The sequence below is a fragment of the Microchirus variegatus genome (assembly GCF_963457635.1).
Source record: "Microchirus variegatus genome assembly, chromosome: 5".
Lineage (NCBI taxonomy): Eukaryota > Metazoa > Chordata > Actinopteri > Pleuronectiformes > Soleidae > Microchirus > Microchirus variegatus.
Genome location: NC_139806.1, coordinates 33,097,058 through 33,120,566, shown reverse-complemented (window position 1 = coordinate 33,120,566; position 23,509 = coordinate 33,097,058). Strand labels below are relative to the sequence as shown.

General features: G+C 38.4%; 1 protein-coding gene across 1 annotated transcript in view; it reads left to right on the top strand.

Moving 5' to 3' along the window:
• Nucleotides 1-23,509, top strand: part of dpp10 (dipeptidyl peptidase like 10) — a gene marked incomplete at both ends in the record, with an annotated part of 208,502 nt that overhangs the window by 105,857 nt on the left and 79,136 nt on the right. The window contains 2 exons of the mRNA XM_083890482.1: nt 14,875-14,989; nt 17,160-17,255. Coding sequence (XP_083746608.1) covers nt 14,875-14,989; nt 17,160-17,255 — 211 coding nt within the window. The remainder of the gene's footprint in view (nt 1-14,874; nt 14,990-17,159; nt 17,256-23,509) is intronic.

The window sequence follows — 23,509 nt, the reverse complement described above, 5'->3', positions numbered from 1 at the left end:
TAGACGTAGCACTAAATGAAAACAAGCAGGGGGATATGTTCAGAGAAACGACCAAAGGTGTGAAGATATGTTTGACATATGCAGAAATAAAATATTAAAACAGTCCCGAATGGTGGGTCACTGGGCTGAATCTAGTGGATGGCAGATTTTGTGACGCAAGTGCTGCATTCCATTTACATCAGAACCTTAGGAAGTTCACCGCATTTCACAGAGAACTCGATGGAGAAACTGATGGAAGCTGCTCCCAGTTTCCAAGTTGGAAATTCCGAGTTCCAACTACAAATGGAAAGCCACACAGATTATTTTATGTTGTCCTCTATGGTGCCTCTCTGCTCTCCATACACATTGTGCTGCAGGACATAATTAACAAATTTAATTAAACCACCACCTCCATTACGTCCCTTTTTCTCCAGGTTCTCCGGTTTGCTACCACTGTCTAAAAACATGCAGAGGTTAATTGAACACTCTTAAAGCGGAACTAGACCGGAAGTTCCTTTTATCGCTGTTTTTTTTGGTGTGTATCTGCGTCATTACCTTGTTTATGGAGCCTTACGGTTCGAAACAAACAGTTCAGCCACTGCTGAGAACGTTGTGTTTTATTGTAATCTCGGGGCTCAACGAGATCACTGAAAATCCCGTAATAGTTACGTAAGCAGCGGTTCTCCTGAACAACCGATCGTCCTGCTCCGGGCACTAGTCCGGGCACATCCGGTTGCGTACATTGAACCGCAGAAGAAGAATAACGTCCGTTTATGGAGGTGTTTCACGAGCAACAGTGACTTCTGACTCTGGGTCTGACTCCGGTTTAAAGTCATAAAAGGGACTGCGGCGGGGAGTTGTGAAGAAGCTATTTTTAAACACTGTTAAAACAATGTTTTGATAATGAGTAGCAGTGCATCCACCGTTCCAGAGGGGGGAGCTGCACTTCTGAGAACGGATGTGCTGGATAGTACTGGCCAATCACAAGACTCTGTCTTCTGGGGGTGAAAGTTCACTCTGAAACATTGCGGCTGAAAAACACTGTCAGAAAAGAGGATTTCTATCGGCTCGTTTACAGAAACTAGGAGGTTTTTGACCATAAAAACAAGTTAATATATGTAAGTAGACCTCCATAACTAACATATATGTGCAACAGGACCACTCTATGTGACCTTTAATTGACTAAAGGTGTGAATGGTTGTTTATCTTTGTGTGTTTGAGAGAATACATCTTCGGGACAGATTGAAGTCTAAACCCCTCAGCAACACAAGGCAGTTAAACAATAAAAAAAAAATGTATCTGTCGCAGCCACCACCACAATATTAATATGATCGTCACACAAATAATTTTTCAAATTGTTAAACGTTTATTTCGTGTTACAGCAAAGTAGTAAGCACAATATTTGACTCTCTCTTTTCACACACAACCATCTCCAGTGTTTACAGAGATTGGTCAGAAAAAAAGAAAAACATATCCAGTGAACAGCAGTTTCTCTGGGAGAAAATGCCTTGTTGATGCCAGGTCAGAGGAGAATGACCAGACCAGAGGTTTGAAATGAGAGAAAAACCAACACTGGTGCCTTACTACAGTGGGCAGTAAGTGCAAATCAAACTGTGAAACACCATTGTAAAACTTGAGAAGTGCTGAGACAAATTTACATGAAAAAAATGCAATAGTTGAAATTAATTTACATTTACAACAACATATTTAAAAACATACAAAAGTTGAAAGAAATGTACATTTTAGAAAACGTCTAAATATTAGTTTCACAATTTGCAATAGTATTTTGCACTTACTGGCAGTACAACTGTTATGTAAAATATACACTATCATATGGCATATGCTGATAAATAATAATAATAATAATAATGATAATAATGCATTATATTCGAAGGCGCCTTTCATGACACTCAAGGTCGCCGTACAACAACAAAATAATGATAACAAAAAATAACAGCAAGAGTTCTGAACCAATTGGAGTTTATAGATGGACTTGAGGGGAAGACCAATGAGAAGGGAGTTACAATAGTCCAGGCGGGATGTGACTGGCAGTGGAGTTGGGAGTAAGGAATGGGTGGAGACGGTTGATACTCCATGTTAAATTTCCATTCTGTGCATTCAAGCAGGAATAAGCTCTGTCTCTGTTCTGCTCGGTCTCAGCTCTGATTATAGGCCTTTTTAAATGGGTTAGGGCAGGGGTTCTCAAAGTTTTGATACCTGAGGGCCAATTTAGGAACCCAACATTGGACTGAGGGCCGCCAAAAGGAAAAAAAAGGAAAAAAAAAACCATTTGTAATAATTTTAATGACCAGATTTCAGTTTAACAGTTTAGCGTTAAGTAATATAAGCGTTAATATAATGTAATTTAAGCATTAATACAATAACGCTTTATAATTTACTGGGTAATTACCCAGTATTTTGGCCATTGTTCTTACCTTCTAATTACAGGTTAATACCAACTAACACATTTCTGTTACCATATATTTACTGGGTAAATAGCTAGTAATTGGGGGCTGTAGCTACCTGCTTATTACCAGCTTATAACCCAATAATACACTAAAATTCACCATATAGAAACCAGGTAAATACCCAGTATTTTTGTTTACACTTATTGGTCTGTATCCAGTAATGTCCAATAAACATTTATTTATCTATTTATTTAAATTAGGACAATGCATATTCACCGACATGTCAGCATAGAGCAACAATGTAAATATGCCAGAGTTAGCACAATAGCTAGTTTTCATCCGTTGTCCTTAACAATCTTAGTAGCTCCTGGATTAAAACTATCAACTGTAATTCATGGCCGCCATTGGCCCCTGGGCCGCACTTTGAGAACCAACGGGTTAGGGTATAGCTTTTCCTGCTATTTTAAGACAAATGATGTAATTATAGAAACCAGTTTATGTCAGCATTCAATAAAGGCATGTCTTCATTAAAAGACAGAAACGATGCAGCAATCAATTAAGTTTTTCCCTGCTGTCCTTTATTGTCTTCGTCACTGCTTTATTTTCCCAAACTTCCACATGTGGATTATTTAAAATCTCCTGGTTCTCAGCCTCACCTGTACGTGTCTTTACTTGCACATTCCATTATTTCTCACTGTTCCTGTGTGGCCCACGGCTCGGCAGCTCTCCTTTGTGTGACATTTCTCTGTTTTGAGGCTGTAAACCACACGGCCAAAATGGCACTGAAGTTTTTATAGCATACAATGATTGATGATGATGTGCCACCAGGGGCGTTTGAAGGCACTCAAAGGGGGCCACTGCATGAAACCAAACTGAGCCCCCCTGTCCTCCACACACAGAGAAACACACAATACCCAAACCACACATTTAAATGAACATATAGTCACATAATACATCTTAACAGAAAATAGTTGACTTGCAAAGTTGTAAACTTTGTAAAGTTGAGAACTAGCTAATAATTCTCTTCTGCTATACACTTTATAACTTCAATGTAAATGTATTAGGTGTAGCCACTCTTATACTCCCGCTTTTTAAAGGTGAAGTAAGTAGTTTATAGTGCCATCTAGAGGAGAGGCTGAAATTTACATCAAAGAACTGCTCCTCTGCTCACCCCCTCCCTTCCCTGAGCGCTACGGTATCCTCAGCCGGTCAAATGTCGTCCTCGTCGTCTTTCTCCGTGTCAGCAGATGAGGTTCGTGAGGCGAGGGAGAGGGCGGAGCTACCGCGGCCGTAGCAGACGAAGCGGAGAGAGAGGAGGCGGGACTTCCTGCTACAAGTGAAGAGACGATTGATTTGTTCTCTCGCGTTTGTCCTTACAGGCTCCGGTAGAAACATGGCGTCGTGGCAATGCAGTAGCGGCCCGCGACCATGTTATTTTACATGGCTTTTTGAAACACTACGAAAATTAAACAAAGAATATTATACAGCGACTAGACAATGCAGGAGCACATAATATGTATAAAAAAGTGGATTTTGGGTTATATAAACCCATAAATACTACACAGTGTCCCTTTAACTCCTTAATTTATTTTGTTTACTCTTTGCTTCATGGTTCATTCATGCCAGTAGCAAGCTAGTATAGGATACATTCTAGTTAGGTGTCTGACCATGGAGATAGTGCTTCCTTCTCTATAGCTAATATTGGAATTCAATACTTTGTTTTAATTATTATTACTATTATTATTATTATTATTTAATGAAAATAATGGTTTCAGATAAAACAATAACAGAAAATAAACATTTGCATTGATGATGAGCATTTAATCTCTGTCGCTGCATTTCCAGACAGGCCAAAATTAAGCTCTTTGGAAAGTCATTTGGAGCCATGACTCGACTAGCTGAATTAAAAAAAGTTAAAGCAATTACTTTCAGTTTAAATGTCACCTTCCTTGTCATCTGTCTAATACAAAAATGAATCCACGTTCATATTTACCTCCATTGTTGTTTCTCGTCAGTATTTCTCTTTGCATAATCTTTTTTTAGTATTTCTCTCTGAAGAATATTATTCTTATTATATATTTTTGAATGAAATGAGGTCGTATGTTGCATGGACGGAGCCAAAATGTTGGATTTTTGTGTTGTCTTTTTCTTCAAGTTTGAGCATGTTCTATATATATATATTCTTTGTACCTTGAAATTTGCCCAAATAAATGTTACTGCATTGATAAATCAGTTAGATTCAGATTCAGAAAATGTAATCTGCCTTCCCCTATAGTTCATGTTTGTGTGAGCAACCTGCATATTTAATAGATATCTGTATGATTCAGGTCCTGCAGGGGTTCATGCTTGGATCAACACCATCATCACTGTTCACTCAGTTGTGCCTCTCAATATGTCTCGAACCAACAAACGTGCCCCACTTCTTTTCTTTGGCCTGCTTGACTTGATGAATAATTGATTGTATTGATCGAGTGTGATGGAATTTGTCCAGCGAGAGCTTGGTAGAATTGCACTCGGTGTCAGTTAAATTAAAAGAGGCTTCTAATCATTGCCTGCATGGGTTGAATAAATACATAATGACTCATGAAAATGAAATAAAAAGCAGGCGCATTTGGACACTCTCAATTCAATTCTCAATGACATTTGATGTGACTAGTACACAAGCCAAAATATCACCTAACATTTCTTATTTGAAACTGCATCTTGAAACTATGGAAGCGCATTCACTTTAAATAAAAAAAAAAAAAATAAAGAATAAAAAAAAAACTGGTTTGTTTTTCGGAGTAATCATTTCTGTTTTTCAGAGTAATTTAGTTTTGAGTAATTTATTTTACCACAAAAAAAAATTCTCAGAAAACCAGGAAAAACAGAAAAACCAACCAGAGTTTTTTTTTTTTTGGAATGCAATGTGCCTCCGTATGAAACACCAATATTGGCAATTGTTATATTTATATATATTTATATTTATAATAGTATGAATCCACTTGCAATATAAACTCACAGCCATTTAATTGACATGACACTAAATGAAGCATCAGGAGTAGAGTAAATGATGATGAAAAAAAATTATAATTTTCAAACTTAAATCGTAATTTAAAAAAAAGTTATTTGTAAACTGCAAAAGCTGCCATTTAAGAGTTGATCCTATATTGATTACAACCATTACGTGAATAACGTAGTTGCCTTAAATGTATTTATTTTTATTTTTTTTTCAGGTCAATATGTTCTGGTTTCATTCCCAATCTGGGTATCTCTGCAATTTCTTAAATACTCATTGTTACATTCAAAGTTACTTAAAGGGACAATGTGTAGTATTTATGGGTTTATATAACCCAAAATCCACTTTTTTATACATATTATGTGCTCCTGCATTGTCTAGTCACTGTATAATAGTTTTTGTTTCATTTTCGTAGTGTTTCTAAAAGTCATGTAAAATAACATGGTAGCGGGCCGTGGTTGCATAGCCACTGTTAGCAGAGAGACGCCATGTTTCTACCGGAGCCTGTAAGGACAAACGCGAGAGAACAAATCAAGCGTCTCTTTACTTGTAGCTGAAGTCCCGCCTCCTCTCTCTCCGCTTCGTCTGCTGCGGCCGCGGTAGCTTCGCCCTCTCCCTCGCCTCACGAACCTCATCTGCTGACACGGAGAAAGACGACGAGGACGACATTTGACCGGCTGCGGATACCGTAGCGCTCAGGGAAGGGAGGGGGTGAGCAGAGCAGCAGTTCTTTGTTGTAAATTTCAGCCTCTCCTCTAGATGGCACTATAAACTACTTACTTCACCTTTAAATGATGATTCTTCTCAGTTTAAACTTCAGTAGGTCATATTGGCCATGTCTACATGCCTAAATGCATGTGATTGAACCGATAAGGTATTTGCATTAAAATAGAAAGAAGGTGAAAGAGGTGAACCCAATGTCTGGGGAGAGTATGACAGTAAGATATTCCCACCAAATTATTCAGCCACATTGGCTAAGCAGGACACCACATTTCCAGAACAGATTGAGACAAACAACAAAAGGATTTTACAGTGTTATGTGGACACAAGGTGTTTTTTATGGAGATCCAGAATTCTGAAATCAGCCAAGCGGCGGACCTCCACAGCTAAGACAAAGTATAAACATTTCCTTTGTCTTAACTAGGTGTTTTTTTGTTTTTTTTTTAAAAACCTGTAACCATATCCACAAAACGAAGAGCACCAGAATGTTTTTCAGGAACCTCCGTGATGATGTAAACAGCGCAAAACATCAGTTTTTATTGACAGATTCATTTGCCCTAACTGCGGTAACATGTCCACTTTACAGTAAACTATACGCCCACAGTGAAACTGTGAAGCTCACAAGTGTTGGTCAAGATCGATAACATAAAAATAGTAGCATCCAGACAGAGATTTGTGTGAATTGAACTGCTGCCTGAGGAGCTTACATGTCAATTTATTAGATCACTAAAAATAAAAATACTGAGCGCATCAAATACATCTCTCTGGGTTTGTTGTAAAGGCGCCAACGGCATCAACTGTGTCAACGTTAACGCACATTATTGACGCGTTCCCGTGATTTGCTGCAAACGTGATACATGCATGGTAGAACACATGGTTCGGTGTATTTTAATAGTCATAGTGGGATTAACAGTAATAGAATATTCAGATGTATGATATATGTGATATGTAGGTATTTTGCAAACACTATATACACTATAAATATAAACACAGCAATAGAAACCATAGAGTAATCATATATAAATGTGTATATATATATGTGTGTGTATGTATATATATATACAAACACACATATGTATATATACACACACACACATATATATATATACATACATATATATATACACATACACACACGGTATATATCAGAGAAAATTAAAATATATATAATTCATATACAGAGAGAGATACCAAATACCAGGCTCTGAGAAATGAACACTTTCCCAAAATAATACAAATACATTGTATTTGTATTATTTTGAATTTGAACACACTACAGACACAGAGAAACTCTCATATTTACTTGGGGAGATCACAACACAGTGTTTATTGTTTTTCCACTATTATCTTGATTTTTCAAATGATATCTTTCCCTTTTCCTTTTAAATTTTATGGAATCTCAATATTACTTAACAGAACAGATGCCTCTGGAGGTTGAATCGTTAACTGCAGCCCACACCAGAGACACTGGACGGAACAGTAATAAACAACTGACAAAATCAGTTTTAGGTTCAATTAATCACCTGTTCTGGGTCATGTTCAATCCTACTTGTGAAAAGTAATCCCTCGAGCCCTGTTTTCAAACGTCCGTCTATTAACGCAGGAATATGCTGCACAATGTTCTGGCATCGTGTTGCTTCTGCTGCTCAACTAATAGTAGAACGACCGGTCCAAGATGGCGCCCGCATTTCTCGCGCCCCAGCAGCCAATGCGGCGTCTACTGTTATATTATAACAATAGACATTGGCCATTATGTCTATGGTTAAAACTAGTCTCTAAAGTAACGGTAAACTTTAAAAAAAGAGGCACACATACGCAGTCCATAGATACGCAGAGACAGCACTTCTCGGTGAGTGGACTGGTTAGCATTTTAAGCTAGCGATCTTAATGCTAACGTGTTAGCAGACTTCATTGACAGACACCGTAGTTGTCTGAGACGATGATGTGACTCCAGCACCGCTCTATCTCCTTATGGGTGAGTTTTCATTAAACGTGGTTTATATACGTAACGTTAGTGTTCAGTCACATACAGGGACATTTTTTCTTGTTATTGTTATTCACTTGCTTCAGCACAAACATGTGCTGATGTGCTTGAATCGTGTGTGAATGACACAGCTTTGTGTGTGAAGTATTGACTGTTATGCTAATGATTTAGCAGCAAGTTGATAGTTAGCACATCATCAGCTCATTCACTAACAGACTGATCCATCCACACTACACCACAGAGACACTTTCATGTATTTCATTAGTGCCTGCGGCGACAAGGCAGTTTGATTTGATATTATTATTATTATTAAGGTTTATTTAGATAGGGACAGATACAAAAACATAGACAATTTTGAACAGTCATCTGATGCATGCATCATAGTGTTTTTAGCTAAAGCTAATTCACAACACTTGTCCCTAGTAGGGCTTTTGAATAAAATAAAAATACAGGTTGACATTATTATTAAAAAAATAATAATAATAAAAATAAATGCAATAAAATAGAGTAAAAGGAGAGTAATATACACTGTATACACACAGTATACACAGTAATATACACAAGAGAACACAGTATACAAGCTAAAAATGAGTACAATATTGCTCCTGAATTAGCCAAAATTTGGTGTTTCTTTTGAAGGTGGCTAATGTTGGAATTGCTTTCAGGTGGTCTGGCAGAGAATTATGTGTCTATCTTTGATCCTTCTCTCTTCAGTTTATATAGTATATTTTTGTTTTCATGAAACAACAAAAACAGATGATGGAAATACAGTGGTATGCTATTGGTCATATATGTTCATGAAATTAAACAGCACATTATTTCATCACATATCAGACAATTAATGGAAAACAGATAGGCTTCATCGATTAAAAACAGCTGGCACCGGCCTCCAGGCTTGGATTAAGCAATAGCACAAGAACTTTAATCAAACAAAACCAAAAGTTTAGGCGAGTCACAAGGAGTGACTCATGACTTTGTATTATTATTATTAGGCAGTATTTGTTAAATTAAACAACATTTGAGTTCATCACATATTAGACGATTAATGGCAAACAGCAATAGGGTACAATGATAAATAGATTATACTTTATTAATTTTTTTTGAGGCACAAAATGCATGCATATGTGATTTAAAAAATTGAGTGCTTTGAGACTAAAAAAAAATGGCCCGGTCAGACAGCCTGAACGTAAAAACATTAATTCTGCGGTAGCCTAACAAAACAGAAAATAACAACTACTGACCAAAAAAAGCCTATTGAATTTAACAAACATTTCAGTGTGTGTGTGTGTGTGCGTGTGAGAGAGAGATGAGATGAGATGCGCGGAGCATTGGCCGCAGTCAGAGCACCGGACAAGGAGAAGGAGAAAGAAGTGGGGGTTTATATCTTACCTTGTGCTACAGAGGTAAGTGGCACAAGGAGAATCACTACTGCTGCTGCAAGTACAATGTTCCTGACTGGAGACACCGGACAGCGCGATGCGCAATCTCTTGCAATCAAATTCAAGTTAATGCTGGGCACTTCTGATAGGGTGGGCCAGCTGTCAATCATAGTGGCACTGGTCCACGTTGGCCCTTATGTGGCTACGCGCCTGGTGTAAATAAAATAATGTCCTACTTGCAGCACAGACAAAGGTCTCAAGGTGACACAAAAAGTGATGAACCCACTGTGAATACACCAGTGTTTCTTTCAGTGTGGCCTCATATGAGGATCTGATGATTATGGTAAAACCCACTCTTGTTCCTGGTGGTAGTCCATCAGTTCATCAGGGCCTTTTCTATGCTTCTGCAATGACTATAGTGAAGAGACTGAGCTGGTCAAAATTATCTTTGCAGTTATAGCACTGATCGTAATTAGGTCAATACATTTGCTGGCGATGACTCCAAATGTGCTGGATAGGAACTTGGAGGAGAAAATGACACGAGGAGAAAATGCAGAGGAGAGCTTGAAAGAATTGCATGCATGGAGGCACAGCAGCAATTTAAAGTTGCTGTCAATTTTCAAGGGCACGGAAGCCTTTTGTGCTATAAATGAAATGAGCAGTGGTCCAAGTCCCAATAATAGATCAGACTTATGAGTCCAAAGGGGGCTGTAATGTGAGACTGCAGTTTTAACCAGTTTTTTTCACATGGTTTTGAGTCATCCAGATTAACTGAAGATTTCAGTCAATGTCGGCCACTCACAAAGTAACATATTGCTGAGCAAAGCATCAAATGGAGCATAGGAAAACCAGGAAGGAAAATGAAGTAGCTGTACAGTAATCAGAATGCTAAAAGAGAGCTGTGTAAAAGTCTCAGAGCACCACCAACTTTATTGTTTTGATTGTTTCAATCATTGGCATATATGAGCAAACTGTCAATTTGTTTAACTCATACAACATGCAATTCTACACTTTGTGTAATAGACTTTTTTAAGAGCAGATATTTGTCAACATGAAATAGTAGGACAAATATAATTTGTACAATGAATGAATGAATGAATTAAGTAGGGTTCCACTCCAGGAGCCAGAGTCGTGCTATTCATCATTTGTAATGATGCATTCCATTTGTAGTCTGAGCTTGGAATTTTCAACTCTGAAACTCGGAGCAACCTCACATTCTCCAACATGAGATTCCAAGATGGCTGCCACCACGCAAACACTGCTACCTTAATAACTAATATTTAATAGCACTTTTTTCATAATTGTAAATCAGTAAAAATAAATACATGTAAAGCAGTAAATCAGTAGTACACGACTTTCATGTTCCAATGTAAATGTAGCACAGCATAATGTATAGGTCACACTAAATCATTGACACTTTAATCTGCAAAAGCTCCTTTTCCTGAAAAATGGTAGCTTAAAAACATAGTTAACAGAGATTAAAAAAAAAAAAAAAAAAAAATATTAAAGGTTAAAATTCTTACTGTCATACATTAACTCATTTGAAAATGATTTATTGTGATAATGTGACAATGTCACCCTGCCCTAAGCTAACTTATTGTTCCCGGATGATGACAAGAGATTTGGCACCTATTGTTCATGTGGTTTTGGCACACAGTGTGGTACACGTCAACAAGACAGCAGTTTTCTGACTTTTTCTGATTGTCTTTGTCATTGTCGTTTAGCTTTCAAATATATTCATATATAAATGTCATTAGCAAAGATGGTTCACAAAAGCCAATCAAGTGTTTTTTAAGAAGATTTGTATCACATATGATTTACTTCTACTCTGTGAGTTGGAATTAGAATTTCTAGAATACCCAACTTACCAAGTCTGGAGTACGCCAGCCCCCCATCAGAGCCTTTATGGACAACCTGACTGTTAACTTGTTTTGAAAAATTGAGAAAAAAAAACATTTACAAATGTGTCTTGCCTCTAATATCATTGTCCACTTTGTCTGCTATGTGTGAAAAAACTGGGCTCCTAAATGTAAAAAAAAAGAAGTGAGTTTTCATTGCTTTCAAACCAACGTCAACATCTGAGAGAGATAAATGAAAAGAGTCCTCTTTTGTAAAAATTGTAATTGGCAATCATTTTGTTTTTCCTCTCCTTGCTAATCATGTCATAGTAGTTGCTTGCTGACCAGCAGTCACCGTGTTTTGTGGATAATTGAGGCCAGGATGCTCTGCAGAGAAGAGAAATTTATAGGTTGGAGGCTTAATTCACCTTATCAGAGGCAGCAGATGTGGTGCAAGGCCAGGTTTAAGACTTCTAATACTCAGGACTTAGAAAACACGGCGGTGTGACTATAGCTTCACATACTCTCCAGGATGGCTATTTCAGTGCAGATAATATCACATAGGGACAGTAAACTCTATGGCCACTCAGATTGCTCACACCAAGTCTTTACTGAAGTCTGAGTGATGGAACACTTGAGAGCAAAATGCCTGCTTTACTGCTCATGTGACAGACAAGCAATATCTTCGGTTGATGGTTGTGGTTCATTCACAGTCTTCCACGTGTCATTACATGCTATTTCTGATAAGGCGTGGACAACAACAATCCATTTATCTTAGTCTGTAAAAAAAAGAAAAATCCTTGAGAACCTTGGAGTCAGCTGTGGCCCAGCCGTAAAAGAACTGTTTTGCACTTGACAAATAACCTAATGTTAATAAAAATATCTAACATTGTATTAATAAGATATTAAACCTTACATCAAGCTGTAATTAACAGTAACAAAACTAAAACAATGGCTTGCATAAAATTAAAAGTAGCACATCTTCTAATAGAGGAGGCGCGCTCTGCTCTTCCCTCTTCTAAAGAGGCAAATTCAAGCATGGCTTTTGTGTGGTATAAATAGCATTGTGTAATCACATATCGCATTTGAAAATAATATATATTGTCGTATTTATAAAACTCACTATGTAAACAGTTTGATTTTCTGCTGCGTCGATCTGAAAATGGCTTCACTGAAGGTGTGTTTTCAGTGTATGCAGCATCACAGCATCGTAGATACAGTATAGACACTTCTGGTGTCTAATTTCAGATAATTTTACACATTTTTATATCCTTTGGAGAAATAAACCCATTGCTCCCAGGCCACAGATGTGTGTTGTCCTGCTCCTGCATCTGGTTTCTTTGGTCACTACTGCTGTATGATAAGAATGGCTTACATGCCAAACTAAAATTGACAGTCACTGATTGGTTTATGTGCATATTTAAGACATTCTCAAGTCTAAAATCCTTACAGTCAGCTTAATTAATGACTTAATTTTAAGTGAGCATTTTTTACATGAAAACATTTGTTTACCTCAGATGAGCACAACTTTCTTAGTTTCCAGTTTTTGGCCTATTTTGTCTTGTTCTAAGGCACACTACCATCTCAAAGTGGCTGGATTGATGAGCTATGTTTGTAAAAAATATAGCCAAGAAGCATTCACTTACTGCATTGTTAGATTTATTTCTTAAAATTAGACAATTTGAATCAATTTAAGACAATTTTGTGGGTTTTGTGGCCTAAGCAAAAGCACACAGGACAGGTATACAAAACAACATACAGATGAGTTAAAGATGGACATAGTGCAGAAACGAGAGCACTTATGCATACAGGTCATTTTTATATATCACTTGAGCTGACTGAAATGGAGATAATGGTAAGTGAGATGTTGCAACTTGAACTCTACTTGGCTATACTACTATATATTTTGGGCTTATGAATGTGTCGTTTCTCCTTGAAGAAGCCTTCAGATACTGAGTATTCACCTCAATTTAGGTAATCCAGTGTTTAGCCAGGTGCCATGGTCATTTATTTTCAGCCAAATATATGTTTGTGCTTTGGACTGTTGTCCATGTTCTCCCTGGTGTTCTTCCTGGTGTTCTTCCTGGAGCCCAGTACAGCTGGGCTCGTCTCTCCAATGTCAAAGCAGTGAATTCTAGATTTGATGAAAATGGAACATCACATGCTTTGTATGATGTTATTTTTAAAACTCTAGTCTACATCAGCTCTCTTCGGCGCCCCCAAAGTGACATGAAAAAAAACAAAAAAAACTGACGAGACAAAAAAAAATTGACGAAAAGAAAAAAAAAGTGACATGAGAAAAAAAAAGCATTGTGAGAGATGTCGGCTTTGAAAGTCGAGATCTTGAGTTTCTTTTGACTGCCAGCCGCTCAAACATTTTCAAGTGCACGCAAGCAGCAGGCAGCTGATTTGTCCTGTTGTCATGGCGACCAATGTAGTCTAGAGGAAGTCCAGTCAAAGTCGCTACAGTTTAACAGGATACTTGTGTTTATCTGTTTGTGTGTTTACAGATACGTGTGTTGCAATAATCCCACAAACGTAATACATTTTCCACAAACGTCATAGCCACTGCCTACTACAAACGAAACACGCTTTCAACTTTCAATATTGTAATTATGTAATAACGCCATGAATAACGGTCGTTGTTGTTGTTGTTGTTTGTTTGCCTATGCACACACTACTAATACTGACCCTAGCTGCAAAATCCAGCTGCTGGCTCTCCGCTCCGCTATCACAACGGACGACCCCCCCACACGCATGCAATCAAGCAGCATTGTCATTCCTTTTCAATTCACAAAATGATTTTGTGTTTAAAAAGATTTATTTCTTTGCATAAGCAACATGCTTCTTGCTAATGAGAAGCATATCTCTCTCTCTCTCTAACCACTGTCCATGGTGCTGAAACCAAAGTATCTCTGACCCATGCATCACTACCTGATCATCAAAACTGATAGATTTTCCCCCTCCACTCAAAAATGTGTTTTTCATATTGTTCCTGCACTTCAAATTTTTGGGATGCCATATATTTTCATATTTTGGAATTTTTTTTATGAGGGAAAAGAATTTTAACGACATAATTTAAGTATTTTATATAGAATACACCCTGAAACAGGTCTAGGAGTCTTTAATGATTGAATTGTGTTATTTATTTACATCAAAAAATGATAACTTAATTCTGGTAATCTTCACAATTATTATTTAGCTATACATTTAGCTTCACACACTGAAACCCGATGCTGTTGTTTCAGCTGGGTTTATTTTGATGCAACACACGTATCTGTAAACACACAAACAGACAAACACACTAGTAAAGTTGTAACAAGTATCATGTTGAACTGTTTTTTTAAACTCGAGATCTCGACTCAAAATGCATTTTCGTCTGTTTTTTTTTTTCTCATGTCACTTCGGGGGCTCCGTAGCTCTCTGGTATAATATCACAAGGAAAAAAAGTGCAAACAAAAACGAAACCCCTGAGACTGGTGTCTTAACTGAACAAACCTGACTACCTAATGAATATATCTATATGTCTTTTCTCCTCTCTGACCTTTAACACTCTGTGTGTTTGCAGGATTTGGGTGGGGGCAGTCCTCCGCAGAGGAACTGGAAGGGAATCGCCATTGCTCTGCTGGTCATCCTGGCGGTCTGCTCGCTCATCACCATGTCTGTCATCCTCCTCACACCAGGTAACACTTGAGAGCGATTACGCTATGGTTCAAGAGTCCCAGTTATTTTGTAACTGTTTTTTCATGCTCCCAGTTGATTATGCAAATACGTCATCTGTAGATCTTTCTGACCTATGTCCTTGATGACACAGGTCAGGAGATTGCCCTGGATGTCCAGACAGCAGCTTGCACATGCAGAACTTGCTTACTGTGAAATATTCAAAGCTTTTCGTGCTGTACTCTCACATGAGAGACATTATCCAGAACTTCAGTTGGTATTGGAGGTCTGAGGGCACCTACAGAGAACTGTCAACAAATCTGATTTCCCCCAGCTTGTCTGAGTATTTTAGCATTTGACCTGCATCTCACAGGAGAAAGACAAAGTTGACATACAGCTGGTGAATATAGTTTTTTTTTTTATGTTTTTGGTCAGGAGTCAGAGATATGAAACCACAATGAAAGGAGTGTGAAAATTGACCCAAAACAAAACTCCAACAGAATGATGGTAAATGTTTAATTTATATTTCGTATATCACTTTTTAAAAACAAACAAGCCATCAATGACACAGAGATAGATAAAACAGTAAAACATAATGAATACGAATACAAGGAAAGACAAAACACGACAAATAACAGTGTGATAAATATTTGCAAATCACAAATCATTTCCAAAAGTGTTCATTAAAAAGGCTTTAAGACTGTAACGTTTGCTTGTAGCTATAACAGGTCTCAAGTATGTGATTTGATACAACTTTAAAAATATCTCTGTCCCTTGTACACACTATTTTCAAAGCAGTGACCACTGTTAAGCCAGACAATTCACCCTTCTCAAAACCACTCTGGGACCTGTGAGAACAGGTCACATAGCTGGTGTTTATTGTTAAATCCCCTATTTTGATACTATTGTACCATAATCCTGCCTTCAAATTTATGAAACAACACTTCTTACTCAGATGTACACACAGTCTCACTCTCCCACACTTGGTTGGACTTCCATTGTCTCCATAAACCACCATAGTGCATGGAGTTATCAAGGAAAGCCATATTATGGCTGACATTCAAAATGAGACGTGGCCCTTCCTTCTCTGCACAAAAGCAGCAGCGATCCTGTTAAGACAGAGCTTACATTTGGCATTCATACATTCTCTCATTCATGATTAAAAGTGAAACATTTCCTGCAGCACCACTGGAACAGCTTAAGGATTTTCTACCCCACTAATGATCATGTTAGTTGACATGAAATGCCACGGTGAGCGGGAATATTGTTCTTTGTGCTTTTTTTTCCCAAACCACTTGTCCTTGTTGACTTTGACTATTGAAATTGAAATTAAAAGGTCATAAAATCAATCACCTCTTTAGGTAATTGTGAAATGAATGAAGCAGGGGTCTTTTTTTTCACTCTGTGGCCAAGAGCTCCTTATGTTTAGTAATATTTAGGTACACAGCTTATTTCCATCTACATAAACTTGTTTTGCATAGTTACACTATTTTGATATAACACTCACATCTGTATTGTATTCCTGTATAATTTGACCTTTTTCATTGCATCACCCACAAAATCCTCATACTAATGCTGGAAAAACCAAATAATCGAAGTGCAAACACAAAACGAGCACACAGTAATTTATTTATTTTGTTTGTTCTGTCCACTACCCTTCATCAGTTCACATGAATGTGGTGCATACATCGAGTCAGTAAGATGACGGGCACTTTATGGAGTCATCAAATATACTCTATATAAAGTAAATAATATATACTCTTCCAGTTCAATTAAGGCCAAAAAGGCCCAATATAATTATTTGAATTCTACACCTATGTTGTGACCCAGGTCCAGATTTCTGCATTAGCAAGGATGTTGCACCACATTTAATGCAATAGAAATCATTGAAATTAAACTGATTTTTCTCTATTATTAGTGACTAATCATATCAAATTAGAATATTACTGTTAATCAAAAAAATATTTGGCTACATTGTGGCCATAACTGAGAGAGGTCTGATGGTGCCAACAAATAAACATACCAACTAATATTATTCAGATATTTGTGTATATTAATACATTTTAATTTAGACTGTATTCCCCAGACCAACGGATATAGTATATTACAATAAAGTACAATATAATATTATGCTGCAGTATATGTTACTCATGCCCTTCCATGCTCATTAATACATTACTTGCTTTTTTGCAGCTGACACCCAAGCTGGAAGTGACACCAAACTGACTGTGGAGGATTTGTTCAGAGCTGAATTCCAGGTCCAGGACCCAGAAGCCACATGGATCAATGGTGAGTTCTGCTGTCAGCTCCTGCACCTTTGATGACAATGATTTTGCTGAAATGGGTTTGAAGAAATGTTGCATGTGGACCTAAGGATGTTCTGCTTCTATGCATTACAAAATGACCACGTGGTATTTTTTTAGTCAGTTCTAGCTTTGTGTAGTACCAGTTTTATTCGTTTTGTGATTATTTATTAGTTTTGATGGACCCTCCATACAGTTAGTATCATTTTGTGTAGTACTGGAAGAAGTGGAACGCAGACACCGGCATGTGATGTATCTGAGAAACAAGTACAGTCATTTCGTTTAAATGCTACTAACCTGGAATATGATTTACAAATATAACTTATTTTTATTATTGAATTCGGATATACGGTCGGCTGCAAACACTGATGTGTCCTTCAAAAACAGTCAAAAAAATAGGCAAACGTCAGGCACATTCATGCACACCAGCTGATGAAGCTCTCTCTCTCTCTCTCTCTCTCTCTCTCGCTCTCTCTCTCTCTCTCTCTCTCGCTCTCTCTCTCTCTCTCTCTCTCTCTCTCTCTCTCTCTCTCTCTCTCTCTCTCTCTCTCTCTCTCTCTCTCTCTCTCTCTCTCTCTCACTCACTCACAAGCGCACATTCAGCTTAGCTAGTCATGTGCTGGAAGCACGTATAAGGTTGGCTGTTTTGTCCTTGCACAATTAAATAACAAACAAACAAAAAGTGTTTGGAATAATTGCTCTATTTATTTAACCTCTTCCTGTGTCTGGGATGTGCAAATATCCATACAGGATAGTGATATCAGCAGCCAGGGTTAGCACTGATAGTGAGACCTTCTGATAATTAATTCATTATTTCATTGTCTCCCACTTTATCCTCCAAATGAGGGTATGCGGGGGCCACGTTAGCCAATCCCAGCTGATAAGGATGAGGCGAAAGGGGGGATACAACTTGGAAAGGTCACCAGTCCATAGCAGGGCAAACACACACGATAATGAACAACGATTCAGTCCCATATTCACACCTACAGTCAATTTACGGCAATTAACTTCTCCATGATTTCGGTCTGTGCGAGGAAGCTGAACGACTGGAGAAAACCGACACGGGGAGAACATGCAAACTCTTCACAGGAAGAGTTGAACCGGGTCGTGAACCCATGCCTTTTTGCTGTAAGGCAACAGTGCTAGCCACTATGTCGTCATGTGGCCCCCTCTTAATAATCAAAGTTATATAATAAGAGAAATAAATCCTAAATACATAATGAAGGATTGTTAAAGCGGAACTAGACCGGATGCCAATGCTACAGTATTAAATCTCTTAATGTGTAACTTATGTTGTCGTAACACACAATCCTTAACACACTACATGTGTTTAACCATTGTGATGGGTTGCTGAAACACTTATAAGGTTGTTTTTATCTTTCTTATGTTTATCATAATTACAGGAAAGTACATGCAGAATGCAGAAAGAAAAGCGTGGAAACGCAGAATACAAACTAACCTGCTTGATGTGAGGTGACTGTGCTGTGACTGTTAAAGCGGAAATAGACCGGAAGTTCCTATTATCGCTGTTTTTTTTGGTGTGTATCTGCGTCATTACCTTGTTTATGAAGCCCTGACGGTTCTAAACAAACAGTTCAGCCACTGCTGAGAACGTTGTGTTTTATTGTAATCTCGGGGCTCAACGAGATCACTGAAAATCCCGTAATAGTTACGTAAGCAGCGGTTCTCCTGAACAACCGATCGTCCTCCTCCTGGCGGTAGTCCGGGCACATCCGGTTACGTACATTGAACCGCAGAAGAAGAATAACGTCCGTTGTGGAGGTGTTTCACGACCAACAGTGTCTTCTGACTCTGGGTCTGACTCCGGTTTAAAGTCATAAAAGGGACTGCAGCGTGGAGTCGTGACGAAGCTATTTTTAAACACTGTTAAAACAATGTTTTGATAATGAGGAGCAGTGCATCCGCTGTTCCAGAGGGGGGCGCTGCGCTTCTGAGAACGGATGTGCTGGATAGTACTGGCCAATCACAAGACTCTGTCTTCTGGGGGTGAAAGTTCGCTCTGAAATCTCGCAGCAGAAAAACACAGTCAGAAAAGAGGATTTCAATCGGCTAGTTTACAGCAACTAGGAGGTTTTTGACCATAAAAACAAGTTAATGTATGTAAGTAGACCTCCATAACTAACATTTATGTGCAACAGGACCACTCTATGTGACCTTTAAATTTGCAAGCCTCATGGGTCCGTTTCTGCTTTTAAAAAGAGTTGGGCATGTGTGGGCGACTGCTTCCATTACCTGTCCACTGCGTCATGCTTCTATATTTATACAAAACACAGCCAGTCTCTTACTTGATATCAGTGACACTTTGATGGATCCTGATTGTGCTCCGCCTTTGTTCAGCAGCAGGGGGAGGACATTACTCCTCTCTTTGCCAGTGAAGCTGACTCTGAAAGCCAGCAGACAGTTCTAAAGGAGGCTGACATGTTTCACCCCAGCTTTACCTCATATCTTGCCATGCTAATTCACTCTGGAATATATTTCCCCTCTGCTTATTTACATCGTATTGATCCTTATTTGCCGGAAGGGGGATCATATGTTAAAGCTGGAGAAGTCAGCCAAGCCAAGTGCGAGCTAATCTGATTATGGTTTGTTCAGAGGAAGCAGAGAAGATGAAGGTATCTCAGAGGGAAAGGGTTGGATGGATGGACAAGATTGTGGCCTTCCCACATTGCACTCCGTCTGTCTCCTTCCCCGCAGATTAGTGTGTTTGTTTTGGTTTTCCTCTTTGTGGCCCATTGACTGTGTGACTCGCCTTCCACACCCCGGAGGGAAAGAGAAAGAAGCGAGGCCCTTCTGTCCATCAATATTTCATTCCCAGGGTGACATTTTTCCTCTATCTTTGCAACGCCATCTCATTCCCCTGAGCTGACCTCAGGCTTGACAGAGAGCAGTGATGTTGTGCGATGAGGCAGCCAGGAAAGTTAGCTTTATAGGCTGGTGTGTGGATAGATGGGGCAAAATAGAGCCTGGACAAATGGGGGGGAGATAACGGAGTGACGGGCAGGAAGAAAGATTGATTGCTAGGATTTTGAAGCTAAAATGAGATTTTCTTTTCTACTGAGACAGAGGCTTTGGAAGTGTTGAGTTGAAAGTCTTTCATCTCTGTCTACATGAGAGATAATTTGGGGATGACGTTGTGTGGTCAAATGAATAATCAAGTGCAAATGGGATGCAGCAGAATAACAAAACGTCCACAACGATAAATTGGTTTCATTAGCACAAAATGATCAGTGCCATAGTCTCCTTTTTTTCAACCCAAATCTCAACCCAGACAATAACTGAACAAACAAGTCACTTTATTTATATGCATAGGAAGATTTGTTTTGCAGTTACAGACAGTTACAGTAAATACAAATGAAATAAAAAGAGTGAGCTAAAAGTGATCCAGGCTGCACAAATCCATGCTTAAAATATATAAATAAACAGTAACTGCTGGACCAATACTACAATAATAATAAAGCCATATGCATGAGCATTTTGACTGATCAGCTAGTGAGAAACACTCTCCAAGGAAAGATAAGGCAATGGAGAATAAACTGATAACGAGACTAAGTGCATTTACATAGTGAGATCTGAAATGTAGACACCACATTTACTCAAAACAAGAGCAAAACATTTTAAATCATGGAAAATAAGAAAAAGGTGAACTAAGGCTAATTATTATTTACATTATTTTAACAAAATAAATGACTATTTTTATTTTAAGCACAGATATAATCCATTCAGTTGAATGTGGAAACATATTGTTATTGATAATACTTTAATTTAAAATGTAATCAAATATAGGAAAGTTAATCATTTGCTCAAAGCTAATCTTGTTTTGCTTTTCCACTTCATGTTTTCACCGAGACATTGTAATATACATGAACATGGTGCTAAGACCACCATGATTCATCAGGTGCACACCTCCATCTCACTGGTTAATGGAACCCTTTTTCACAAATTTGTTTCTTTATAAATGCCTCCCCATCGCCTCTGGATCACACTGATGAAGAGCGTGTCCATCGCCCATGGTATGAAAGAGGACGATGAATTGGCATGTGCTGATTGGCCCATGCATCATTGAATCGCTCACATCATTTGAAACAAATCTGCATCTTAGCTATCATTTCAATGTGCAATAAAGGCATCAATTTGCATAAAATAAATTCATTGCATTGTGATGTGGCTGAGGTTGCCGTTGATTGAGATCTGGACTGTAAGGCGACATCTGGTCGACTCCACGGAGCTGCTTTTTGTGTGTGTGTGTGAGTGTGCAGTTTGTGTGTTTCTTTTTCATGCTGATGCGTGTGTCTGATGTGCACGAGAAAGTCACATTCAGCTCATGCCACTGAGTCACTGGTGTCCCTGGACACTCACAGTCATTGGCAATCTGGTGTGAGAGAGAAGGGCTTTGTATTTTGTGTTCATATTGGCAAGTTGGCAAGCTTAAGCTCTGAGGCAGTTATAGGCAGTGATTGGAGTAACAGCTTTGAAAATAAACGGTGTTAGTTTTTTCAGTAACGAGTAATCTAATTAATTACTGTGTTACTCATAATAAAGCCGCAAAAGCCTGAAAAAAGGTGGTGTTACTTTAATTATTAGCTGTTTTCCTCAGTGTACACTGTTTCTGTTAGTAGTTTTTGTTAAGATTTATCATAAGTAATTGAACATACCCATAATTTCACTTATCAAACTAAAGCTGTCTTCAGTAAAAGATTTCTTAGCAACACCATCTTTATATATAACTGTAACCATGTATATGTAGCAGAGTGACAACTAGCTGCAATCGTCACACGTCAGCTGAAGCCATGATCCATGTTTTCACAGCTTCTTTATTATTAAACCAATGGTATGTCTCTAATGATGCCGTGGAGGCATGAATTGAATAATGGGGGGTGACATTTGGTGAAGGAGAGTCCTATACAGTAGCTTTAGTCCAGTATGTGTCCTTGATGATGATAAATATTTTCCCCCTGTGGCCTAATTACTGTCATAAGCTGACTAATGCTGGTTCAGCGAATAAAGAATCCAGATTTTCGTCTAACACATCATCTGGGTGACATGATTTATGGAGTGCAGTGTCCTCAGTGGCTGATCCAGAAAATTCTACATGGCAAAGCGTGGCAAGAGGTCTTGGCAGGGTGGCATGGGAGGACGGTACGCAAGAATCCTGAAATGTAAATGGATTTAACATAACAAACATAAAAATACTTTAAAACTAATTGCTGTTTTATCATGAACAACAGAAACAAGCCCAGAGCATCTTTTAAAAAGCAAAAGTATTAATAGCAAAACTAACCTCTTCTTCACGGTTGACCCCTGGACCGGCAGTGTCAGACACAGCAACAAAAAGCGTCATAAAACCATATCTAACTTTAACAAACACAGACATGCTGCATACCCACAGAAAGGTCAGAAACTCAGCTAAAATCTCATATAAACCATTCTTATGTTCAGGAAACACAGTTAAAACACAGACGGATCAAACCAGCAGGAGCGAGAAAAAAAAAAAAAAAAGCGGCACCAGTGTTCCTGCTGGTTGAGCCATTTACCTTGGCATTGACAGATCCCATACTCTGATTGATTTTATTTATTCTCAATCAAGAATGCTGCTCTGTTGACTGAAGGGAGCTTGCAGGTTTCCATAATTTGCACAAAACATAAAGTAATTGCTTCTAAATGCCAAATCATGGTCTGATTTTCAAATAGATGTTTTTGTACCAACAGGCATGTTTTCTTTGTTGGATGACTAATCACTCTGCTGTTCAGTTTACTGGGTTGTTTAGAGTTGAGCCATCAACCCATGTCCATTTTCTTTCATTTTCCTAATTAGCAACACAATCGTGCTAATTAATCTTTATGCCTGTGCCAATTGCATGGTGGCAAAAAGGGAGGTAAAGATCAAACTTGCTGTCGTCTGCTACCAATGATATGCAATGTGGTTTGCGATGTTTTTCGGACCAGCACAGGAAAAGAGTGTCTTGACAAAGTGAATCACATCCACTCGGGTGCATTTGCAGCATAGTACTCACGGGTTAATTAAGATTTGCATGCTTCAGCACCTTGGATTAATTAACATTAGAGACCAAGCTGTGCAAGAGACCGGCTGCAGAAGTGTCTCTCTGCTGAGATGCAAATGTGTGGGGCATACAGTATGTTTATTAGAGAATAAAAGTTGTTAAAGAGTGCATGCTGCTGCCTGGTAGCTTCCTTCACAGTATAGTACAAGTACTGATACAT